This window comes from Siphateles boraxobius, unplaced genomic scaffold, assembly GCF_051911475.1.
Source record: "Siphateles boraxobius isolate OS27281-9 unplaced genomic scaffold, OSU_SipBor_1 22, whole genome shotgun sequence".
Lineage (NCBI taxonomy): Eukaryota > Metazoa > Chordata > Actinopteri > Cypriniformes > Leuciscidae > Siphateles > Siphateles boraxobius.
Genome location: NW_027508833.1, coordinates 31,540,509 through 31,552,595, shown reverse-complemented (window position 1 = coordinate 31,552,595; position 12,087 = coordinate 31,540,509). Strand labels below are relative to the sequence as shown.

At 37.8% G+C, this 12,087-nt stretch overlaps 1 protein-coding gene across 9 annotated transcripts in view; it reads right to left on the bottom strand.

Moving 5' to 3' along the window:
- The window catches only part of ttc7b (tetratricopeptide repeat domain 7B), a 39,151-nt gene that overhangs the window by 8,948 nt on the left and 18,116 nt on the right, over positions 1–12,087 (bottom strand). For 4 of the 9 annotated variants that reach the window (XM_077239657.1, XM_077239656.1, XM_077239664.1 and 1 more), the window contains 9 exons: positions 11,630–11,734; positions 11,364–11,481; positions 10,297–10,354; positions 10,133–10,205; positions 9,327–9,487; positions 7,320–7,436; positions 5,442–5,539; positions 4,430–4,585; positions 2,257–2,307 (listed from right to left, as the gene is read on the bottom strand). In XM_077239657.1, coding sequence (XP_077095772.1) covers positions 2,257–2,307; positions 4,430–4,585; positions 5,442–5,539; positions 7,320–7,436; positions 9,327–9,487; positions 10,133–10,205; positions 10,297–10,354; positions 11,364–11,481; positions 11,630–11,734 — 937 coding nt within the window. The remainder of the gene's footprint in view (positions 1–2,256; positions 2,308–4,429; positions 4,586–5,441; positions 5,540–7,319; positions 7,437–9,326; positions 9,488–10,132; positions 10,206–10,296; positions 10,355–11,363; positions 11,482–11,629; positions 11,735–12,087) is intronic. The other 5 variants (XM_077239663.1, XM_077239662.1, XM_077239666.1 and 2 more) reach the window with 2 other exon arrangements.

Genomic DNA, 12,087 nt, shown 5'->3' with positions numbered 1-12,087 from the left:
TAAAAAGTCTTACAGGTTAGAACACGAATAAATGATTCTAAATCAATTTCTGTGTGAACTATCCCTTCAAGTCTCTATTTAAAATGACTCTTCTGCTTGACTGAAGTAGGGCAAGATATCAGGCTGTTGAGGGGTCCAAGAGCTGCTGTCACTCTGTAGGGCTGAAGTTGATGACTGACAAGTACTTTCTAGATAAACAGTCAACAACTTCACATCTCTTTTAAGCACATGCGTGTGCACACGCAAACTCAAACAGACACCCATGATGCATCAGACCAGGCTGCAGAAAGAGCGTGACCCATGAAGCCACATGCTAAGAGTGAGAAAGCATCACCACACACCATCACACACACATAAAAAGCAGCTGTTTTTAAAGAGACAGTACTTTCTTCACCAGAACCTACAGTAAATTACAGCAAGTCTACATTGGTTTGTAATGCAGCCCCTCTTAACGACTGTAAACTGCATATGTCAGCTTTTTTTGTGCAAATTGGCACATTCAAACTCATATTTAAATTAGAATCATATAACACTATGAATTGATTTCTGTTAAATACAGGCAACATCATTTCCCAGGTTTTTTCTCTCCATTAAATTCAACTAAAAAGTTATCTTCTTGATTCAAAATATTTACAATCTTCTCCAGCAATTTGCAATCAATTTCCCTAAAAACAATTAATTCCACTTTTGTGGGACAGAATTCCTATCTTAGATTTTTACAGGCTACGATTCTTTCAGGATTTTGTGTCCATCGCAATTGGCTCTAAATGAGCACCTCTCAGCACTATCATGACACCCGTGCTCCCGTCCTCTTAAACGTTTCATCGCTCTGTTAACAGAGCCAGGAGTTTAGAAACAGCTGCTAAATGTGAGACGCTAAAGGAAATTAGAGCTTGTAATCTACGGTCTAGAGACCTGGGTGTTATTCCATCAGATATCGCACTTTATATCAAATGTCCCTAATGACAAATATCTACATTTAAATAATAACCGTTAAAATAATTAGAGGATCAGTAAAGGTCCCTCTAAATGTTGTTGACTTCACTCAGGTTTCAAATAAAATTAAACAATAATCTTAAACTGGGATTAAACTGTGGACTATCAAATGGAATTAAAAGGGCTTAAGTGTAATTTTGGATTAATGGTAAAAAATAAAATTAGAACACATTCCAGACAAGGTCATTCAATGCTCTCTTAAGGCACCAAATCGATTTAGAATAATTTATGGATTTTAATCACAGCACCGTCGCTTCATATTAAAATGAAATTTTAGTTTCAAATGAACTAAACTAAAAAATAAATAATGTGAATGTTGGAAAGCTTTTATAGGGCTATTGTGATAACAAGAGACAAGCAGTGTGTATATTTACACATACCCTACGTTCAAAAGTTTTGATTTTTTTATGAAAATAATACCTTTATTCATCAAGGATGCATTAAGTTGATCAAAAGTGAAATTAAAGACATTTGTAATATTAATGCTGTTAGAATGCTGTTCTTTTAAACTTTCTATTCATCAAATAATCCAGGAAAAAAGTATCATGGTTTCTACAATCAATTTTTTTTAATACATTTTAAAATATATGAAAATAGAAAAGTTAATTTAGGTTGTAATAATATTTCACAATATTACCGTTTTTACAAGTTTTTATCAAAAACAAAGCATGAGACTTCTTTCAAAAACAAAGAATTTTAAACACACACACACACACACACACACACAGACACAGACACACACACACACACACACACACACACACACACACACACACACACACACACACACACACACACACACACACACACACACACACACACACATATCCCAAACTTTTGAACAGTAGTGTAAATAAAAAAACAAAAACAACAACATTGTGGTAATTATATAAAAAAGTATAATTAAAACGAATAATTTGTTTGGCTTTAAGGAGCTGTATGTGTTTGAAATGCCTGGAGGAACACAACTGTCTCTTTAATTATTAAGAACTGAGGCCAAACGAGTGCATTTATGTCTCTCTCCAGCACAAAGAGGTCTGGGACACAAAACGCCAGGTGAGGAAACACAATAAGAGGGCAAAACAAAAGGTAAGACGCAACGCGGCTATTGAACACATTATGGCCGAGTGCGTTGGAGTCTCGTAACAGACAGGTGGTGAGTGCACTTTGCCAAGGAGGAGAAGGCCAGTGAGGCAAAAAAGCAGGTGTGTGTTGAAAAGTGTGTGTAGCGGTAGAGCAGTAATGACAAGAGCTACTTACAAACCCCAATAAAGGAGTCAAAACCATGAAAGAAAGCATCTGGAAGGTTGCCTTGGAAACCAAAAAGAACAACAAAAGGGGGCAATTACTCATAAAAATTAGGAACAAAAACAACAACAATAAACACAACAACAGAAAGTTTACAGAAACACAGAGAGAAATTTAATAGAAAATAAAAGAAACTGTTTCTGTCTGACTTTCTATATACACCACAAACCAAAGTGTCACAAGTCCTGAGCAGGTAATGGCCCTGTAAACCCTTTATTTGTGATTCACACGCTCTCTGAACAGGAACTGGCAGGTGCGTACCACTGTGTGTTGGGCTGTACGTGTGTTAATACAATGATTTCGATGCACAAACAAGGTGAAAATAGTTGCAACAGATCACATCCACAGCATTACAGAAGACAGACAGAGAAATAAAGACCCTGTTTACACCTGGTATTAATATCGGTCCCGGGTGCTCTGATCATCTGTGGACAGTGCTGAATTTTGGCCAAACCAAAAGGTTATTCATCCTGCATACTCTGTCTTGGACAAGAGTGAAGGACTGCCTACACACCTTTCAGTTTTTTGTTGGGCTACAACATTTAAACTTAGCTGGTTACCGTTCACTATAAAATAAACAATTTTACAGTAGGCAGTTAAGTTCAAATATCCGAGTACACTGTTTATTTTTCTAATTTAATTGACTTTTCAGGACAAATTATATTTTCAACATCCATTTGTGTGAAAAGCTTTTTTTGAAAAAATTAATTTCTGTTAAGAGTTAATGTCACAAGTTTAATTTTCGAAGTTACTTTTTTGTTCTTTTTTGACACACTAATGTAAGTGATACATTACAGTTTAAAAGTGTGGGGCTGATAAGATGTACTTTTTTGAAAGAAGTCTCTTATGCTCACCAAGGCAACATTTATTGGATCAAAATACAGTAAAAACATAAATATGGAATATTATTATAATTTCAAATAGCCGTTTTTAATTTTATTTCAATTTAAAATGTAATTTATTCATGTGATGTCAAAGCTGAATTTTCAGCATCATTACTTCAGTCTTCAGTGTCACATGATCCTTCAGAAATCCTTCTAATATGCGGATTCTGTCCTCAATAAATTATTATTTTTTATCAATGTTGATAAATGCTTAACATTTTTTTTTCAGGATTCCTTGATGAATAGAAAGAAAAAATGGGGGGGAAAAATATATCCATTTATTTGAAATAGTACTCTTTTGTAGCATTATAAATGTCTTTACTGTCACTTTTGATTAATTTAATGTCTCCCTGTTGAATAAAATAATTAATTCATAATAATAAAATAACAATATGAATGTAAATACCAGATGTAAACAACAATCTGTCTCGCCTGACTGGATTACTCCAAACAGATGTTTATATAAAACGTAAACAGGGCCAGAGGAGGAAAGCATATTAGATTAGAAAAAGACGACAAAACTGCAGTATGAGTGAGTTTGAGTAACATTGGAAATCTCCTGTTGAACTCTCTCTCTCTCTCTCTCTAATGATACAAGTGTGGATATGATCCCAGGTCTTAAACAGCTAGTTGATAGCAAGTGTCACTGCTTCTCTATCTTTCGTTTCCCCAGGAGCCAGTGGAGATTAAGAGCTTAATGTCAGTCTCACGGGCCACTGGATCCCCGAACCCACACCATCACATCATTCTCCCAGTGGCATTTAGAGTCTTATAACAGCCCTGTACTCAATTAATGTCCTTTTACAGCTGATACAAGCTATGACTGGACTCACCATATAAATAAGGCTGAGTTACATTTAACTCTACAGATCTTGAAACAATAGTACAAGTACTTCAACGCTTATTCACATAACTTAATCATTTGATTCTTCTACTTGCCATCACTGTAAAATTGCTTCTTGGAATGGTTGAAATTACATTAAAACCCCATTAGTTGCCTGATGGTCTTTAGAGACTGAAATCTTCAAAAAGGCCTCCAAAAGCCAAACACTGCTTCAATACCAATTCAAACTGCAGCAGCAGACAAGTCATCAAACACACTTAACCAAATCCCAAATTAATTGGGCTAGTTGGTGGGGCTATTCAGACAGTGCAGTTAGTGGCATGGCGATTGGCTAGTGAGAAGAGACTCATGGCAATCTATTGGTCGAAAAACACACACAAGGTGCACAGTGCATTACTGGCGGAAGAGAAGCGTCGACGGGGGGCGTGGTCACAGAAAGCATGGCTGCTGGGCCTCTGAGTGGATTCAGTCTTGGGTGGAGGATAGAAGGATGGAAGAGGAAAAATAGGAGATACAGGTTCTGACCCCGAGAGGGAGGAAGAGGCATGAGAGGCTAGGAATAAAAATAAGAAAATGAAAAGGATGTGATATAAAAAATTAAAATTAAAAGAAGAACAGAAGGAAAGAGACATTAAATATTTAGGGCTGTCATTTGAAAGCATTAATTCAGCATGCATCTTAACTACAATAAAATAAAATGTTAAAAATAACTCAACATAACTCATACCCTGTATGTAAATTCTGTAATATTGAAATGAAATGAAATTAATTTAAAATGTTTGATTGACTGACAGCCCTAAAAATAATGGAAAAGGTTCAAATAATAAAAAATAAATAACCAGAACTAAACCCAGCTGGAGCAGTTAGATCAGATTGTAAAGAAAATAGGTAACTGCTGAATCACGGAGACGAGACATGTTTACCGTCTGCATTCACAGCAGAGAAACCCTCCGCCATCACTGCTGTGCAAACGCAGCAAACAAACACCTGCGCTCATCTCAGCCCTCTTTATCTAATTACTCTACTCACTGCACAAGATACTGGGAATAAAATTCAATATGACCCATCAACAAGGATTACAGCTTTAGAAATTTTAAAAGTTAAAATGTACATTACAAAATGTATTAACCCATCATCTTATTAAGCCATTAATTCTAAATCTAAATTGGTGTGTTTGAGAAAGAGAAAGAGAGAGAGAGAGAGAGAGAGAGAGAGAGAGAGAGAGAGAGAGAGAGAGAGAGAGAGAGACATATGCAGGAAATACAGATAATATGACAGCAAAGCTGATGTCTGTTGTCATGGTTATGCAAACTCACCATAAAATGTGGGGAAAAATATCTGTTAACAATAATAAGAGATATTGATATAGGAAAATTAATGTGTGTGTGTGTGTGTGTGCGCACGCTCACCTGTCTCTGGATCACTGAAGTCAGGTAGTGACATGGCGTTCAGCTGGCGACGGTCAGCAACGGCTCTGTCTAACAGACTGCTCCCCCTCCCAGAATCACTACACACACAGACATACACACAGAAGATAAAAAGAGGCAATTAAGACAAAATTACAGACAGAGCTCTAATGCTCAAACACACAGACAGGCAACCCGATACTTGCACATCGATACACACAGAATGATGAAACCCTCAGAAATCTCACTCAGCATATCATGGTACACTGCTATAGCACACACACAACCACAATGCTCCTGCAACACTGTTCATCTTAAAAGGAGCATAGATATAAGAAAGAAAATCAGAAGAAAATGTTAGCGTGAGAAGACTCGGGTCAGGATGGTAGGGTGTTACGGGTGGTTATCAGGACAATGCTAGGTGGTTGCTCGTGTACTCTCAATGGCTGCAAGGGAATTGCTAAGTGGTTGCTTGTCCAAAATCAAAAGTGCCCTAAACTCAAGTCATGATGATCCCAAGATATGAGATCATATGGGAATGCAAGTATAATAGAATTTCCTAATTTCAAATTTTTTAGATCTAGATAAAAAAATGGAAAAAGATAAAAGACTGTAGAGTTTATGTTGGGGGAGACCAAAGTCGCTTTAAGGCAAGTCGGTTTACTCAGAGACAATCTTGGGAAAAAAAATTCAGACTTAATTGTCACTTTTTATTTTATTTTAATTTAACAAGTTAAGAAGAAGAAGGTCAGGCATAGGTGGATGGGAGAGAGAGTGATTGAGCCAATTCAGTAGATAGGGATTATTAGGAGGCCATGATTGATAAAGGCCAATGGAGGGAATTTGGCCAGGACACCTACGCTTTACGAGAAGTGCCATGGGATTTTTAATGACCACAGAGAGTCAGGACCTCGGTTTAACGTCTCATCCGAAGGACGGATGTGTGTGCGCATATACCAAAATTAGTCCTCTTTCGCTGCTTTTTGCACTTGAACTGTTTAAAAGCATTTGTTTTTAAACCTCAAGGCTTAAAAACGCATTCAAACGATAAGCTTTCGAGACGGCACAGAACAGCAACGTCACGTGAGCGTAACCGCGATAGAGACGATAGTCCAAATCGGTTGATAGCTGTCATACTGAGCATTATTGTGTGGTCACATTTACTACAGTTCGGCGTATTTTCACTTAATCCAGTCGATAGGAATCCACATGATCAGGGATTTCGCAGAGATTTCGCAATGAGTTCAAGTTGGTTATGCAAATTCACCGTGTTGTGACTTCCATGTGAGCTGTGCTTCATACGTCGCTACACTAAAGACAATACAGAACGAACCAAGTTTTACCAAAATTTCACTACACACCTCTTCCTCCTCCTCATCATAGAGTCTCTGTAGGGCGCCCAACAACCTCTGATAGAGTAGCATATGTTTGGTGTTCGAGGATGACTATGAGCATGTATTAGCGGTGAGGTCCTGACACAGTGGTGCTACCCAGGGTTTGGAGGGAGGAACTCTGAATATGTGGCAGCGGCAGAGTTTGGTTACTGTGTCCGGACACTAATTGGTCTCCAGTGGATTGTCACCAGGTACGGAGTTCAGGACAGTTTGACGGGAAGAGCTGGAGTGTTCTGACAGCGGGGGGTTGGTATTTCAGCCATTAGAATGAGAGAGCGAGTGAGAGAAAGAAGGACTGAATCATAGTATGCAGCACTGGTACGAGCTGTGCTTTTATTTATTTTTAATGAAGGAGTGGTTAGCTCCTCACAGTCAGCGAGACATGCTGTGCTGTCTTATGTGTGATGGTGAGTGCAGACACTTGAGCTTCTAGCATTCATGTGTCAACAGCTGGAAAGAGAGAGGCAGGGTGTGTGTTTGTGTGTACCTGGGGTTGGTGAGGTTGTAACAGGATTTCCAAATCTGCAGCATGCGTTTGCAGGAGAGCAACGCCTCCTCTGGGCCTCTACACAACGTCTCCAACTTCACCTTTGTAAATAAAAGACTACAGAGACAAATAAAAGGTTTATATTCACTCTCCTTCCATCTGAAAGTGCTTAATAAACAGAGAAGAGCTGAGTTTATTGAACACAGATAAAGACTAATCAGCGTAAATCTCCTCTGAAAGCCAAAATAAATGCAAAACTTTAATCAGGGTCAAAATGATTCTGCCCTTTCAGCTGGGATTACATAAAAAAACATCAACAGAGCAGATCCATAGATTTCTCAATGAGAAATAAATTTGAACAATACGAAAAAAATCTAAATAACGAATAGTGTGTACAGTACAGAGAAATCAATTCTGATTTGTTAATCCATAAATAGCCGATTTTAACATTGGACACAATTTTGTCTAAATATATTAAAAACAAAAATAATTAAAGATTAAAATCAATCATTTTAAATGCTTACATTTAATTTAGGCATCACAAAATTAAAAGTACAGTACACTACTGTTTAAATTCTTCGGGTCAGTAAGATTTATTTTTTTGCAATATATACTTTTATTTAGCAAGAATGCACTAAACTGACTGTTTTAAAGATTTCTATAAAAAAAAACTGTTCTTTTGAAGTTTCTATTTATCACAGAGGGAATGTCACATGTTAAATTAGAAAACAGTTGGAAGAATTAGATGACAGCTAAATAATCTAAACATAAAAATAGGAGAAATACACAATTTAATATCCAATATAAAACAACATATATCCAATAATCCAAATTATGTATTTGTGTTATATTGAGTGCTGTGCTGAATACTGTATTTATGTGTATGGGAGTTTGGGGTGTATTGTATCCCGTCTAGAGTTGCAAATCTCTGCTAATGAGTGCACACAGAATCCCCTGGTAACATCTGTATTTCACACACATTTCTCCAGATAGTATTTCTGCTTGCATGGAGTGAACATCCCACCATCGAGAGAGCAGAGGGGCATTTCTATAATCAGATATGACAGCGACTGAGGAGATCCAGCTGGTGTGTGTGTGAGTGAAGCAGATACCATATATTGAGGTTGATCTTTAACAGTTCGTTGTCGTTGGAGCCTGAACCGAGATCAGCTTGAGCTTCATGCATGTGCTGCGGCCTCTGAAGGCCACCCTGATAAGAGTTCAGCCAATTCAAAGCGCTGAAGGCACATTCTCATCAGCCGCTCTTTCATCTCTGCTGTATTTGCACGCTACACCGCTAGGACGCCCACACAAGCACTGAATTAATCTTGTCGCATGTGTCTGTGTGTGTGGAATAAGGTGGGCTGGATGTTCTGGTGCATTTCCATTCAAGGCAATGAAGCAAAATGCATGGAAACACACACACACAAACTGGATAAACACACACACAACACCAAAACCCTTCAGGGAAGAACAGGTTGAAAAAAAGGGCCATATGATTGGAGGAAAAAGAAAGCTGTTGTATTTTTTTTCTATTATGTAAGTGGCTGAAGCGCACAGCCGGAAGAACGACAAACACACACACACACACACTCAGAAATGGAGGCAATGTGAAGTTAATTTGCGTGGGGACTGTCCAGTGCTCCAACCATCCAGCAGACACATGCATGCTTCTAACTTGTCTAATTGAAGATGCCAGCAGCAGATATGTACCCATCTATCCCAGCTGCTACAGCGAACACAGACATTCTCATTAGAGTGGGCATTGTGACATGCCTCTAAATGTCTAAACACTGCCTGCTACTGTGTGTTCATGTGTGTGTGTAAGGCTTTACAAATGCTGTGCAAAAAAGCAGGGAATAATCTGATTGGTTCTCTTATCCATGAATTCCCTTTCTCTGATTGGCTTCTGACGACTGTATCAACTCAATGCAGTCAAAAAACAAGGCTACATCAAACTATAAGTTAGATAAAGTGTGCCATTGATTGTGAGCGTGTTGGACTCACATGAAGTTCTCAGGGTATTCGCTGAGGGCCATCTCGATGATGTTGAGAGCATCGTGGTAGTGTTTCTGAGCTGACAGCAGCAAGGCCAGCAGGTGCAGTGAATGAACATCATCGCCCTGCAGCTGTAATGCCTGGCGAACATAACCGAGAGCTTCTGGAATCTGACATTCACACACAAGAGACGCTTTTATTAGATGATTGTTTTAAACAGGGTGAGAGTGAAATGAGAAGGAAAAATAATAGACTGACATTTTGAGAGAGACAGACTGACAGGGAAAATAAGGACAAAACAATCTTTTTTCATGGTAAGAACTTAAAGACTGAGATGTGGCTAGGGTTGGGAGATAAATCAATAATGATATTTATTGAAAAAAATAAAACCACTATTTTGATAATAAACTTTTGAGTAATTTAGCCAACATGTAGACTACATGTATAGGTCTAAAAAAGAAAAAGATTTAATTTGGGCCCTATATTTCTTTCTTACATTGTTTCATGTTCTAACAAAAATATGTAGGGCATGTTCTTCATCATTAATGAATCATTAATGAATATTGTGATAAATATCAATATTGAATGACATAGGAAAAAAATTAAAAAATAAACACATGTAATAGTATTTTTGGCCATATTGCCCAGCCCTATGTGTGGCTTGAAGCAGTTGAAGTTAGCCATATGCAAATGCTTACAGTCACCTAGGTGTCAAAAGCAAACTGGAGGAGAAATGTATCGTGTACCATCATCTGAATGTTGAGATGTTTTAATCTCACTACCTGTGTGTAAGATGCAGATGTTGATATTCCTACCTGTCGAGATACAGCCAGCTGCAGTGCCAGATAGAAAACAGCCAGATGATCAGTGGGGGACAGACTCTGTGCTCTGAGAGAGAGAGAAACAGAGTGTTTCATCAGTGAGAGAGAGAGAGAGAGAGAGAGAGCGAGAGAGAAATTTAGGACAGTCTGAAAATCACCTCTGGAAAGCGCTCAGTGCTTTTTTCTGATACTCTTCCTGCATTCCTCGAAGGGATGCTGTAAAGACAGGTGACAGAGATGTGAGAAGATGGTAAGAACAAGATAAAGCAGGAAACTAAGAGAAAACTGTAATGTTTCAGATACCTAAATGTTAGACAAAGGGCATCGGGGAATTATAAAGTGTGTAATAGAGGGAATAGATATGTAGATCATTATGGAGTGATTATAAAGAGAAAATGTCAAGACCATTATAAATTATGTAATTGTCATTACAGAGAGGTACAGAGTGTGTTATTTAAGAAAAGAAATGGGTTATAAAGTATAAATAGATTATAGAAAGGGTATAGTGCAGGTGATAGAATGTAGAGAAAGCATATAAACCATTACAAAAGGCATTACAGAGAGGTACAGAGTGCTTAAAGAGTGTTATATAAGAACAGAGAAAGGGAAAATTATAAATCGACCCGGGAGCGCAGAAGTTTGTGGCACGGGCACACATTCTAATTATATATAAAAAAGAATTAAAGCCTAATTAATAACACACACACACACACACACACACACACACACACACACACACACACACACACACACACACACACACACACACACACACACACACACACACACACACACACACACACACACACACACACACACACACACACACACACACACACACACACACACACACACAGATTTTTATTTCTTCCCTCAATAATTTATTTTTATTAAAAAAAAAACATGCAGAACCAGAATCTTATAGATTCTAAATTAATTAAACCAGATTCAGTTGAATAGAATGACAAACTGAATCTGGTTTAATTATTTTAATATATCAACACTTATGGAGGGTTATAGAAAGTGTATAGTGTTATAGAGTATATATTACAGAGGGCGGAAAACATTTGAAAAAGATTAAAGAGAAGATACATTTTGTTGTAAAGTATTATAAATGGATTATAAAAAATATATAGAGAGTGTTATAGAGGATACAGTAAATATTACAGTCGTATAAGGGTATAGAAAAGGTATATAAACCGTGTCCTTGTGCAGGTTTGCTCACCATCTGTGGCTTTCAGACTGTAGACAAGACCAATAGCTAGATAGCCTTTGGCCCTGAATTCAGCAGCCTTCTCACCCATATCAATCACTATTTTAGCGAAGCGCTCACCTTCTTCCAGCTAAAACACACAAATACACACCCCATGTCATCACCATCTCACTGTTCGTGGCTGGTCTAACAGTAATGGATTTACAGAGTCATAAACAGGTCAGTGTCAGCTCTCCAGTTGAGCCTGTGCATATTTCCCATGATTCCGCTTTCATTACCCAGTGCAGGTTTCCAATACACAGCTTGACGGCCAGCAGAGGGATGGTGGGATCGTCTGGCTTCAGTCTTATACACTCCTTCAGCACCTTCACTGCTCGAGCCGACTACACACACACACAAACACAGAGAATGCACTGATAAAAAGTAATTTCTAATGAAATATTTATATATATATATATATATATTTTATAAATAGTATATAAGGATATGATCAGACTACCAGCAAAAATTTAATATTTTTTGTGTATCCAGAACAACCATAAATTCTGGGGTTTTTTCTAAATCTTTTTCAAACCACATTTGGAGGTGGTTTGAAATGCGATTCCAATCAGACCTTTACAGATGCGTCTCAGTTTGGATGCTCTGGCTGCTCAAATCAGATTTTAAATAGTCTTTTGCATCACTCTTAACGTGACGCACAGCGATAACATCCAAACCGGTGTCGGAAATGCCGGAA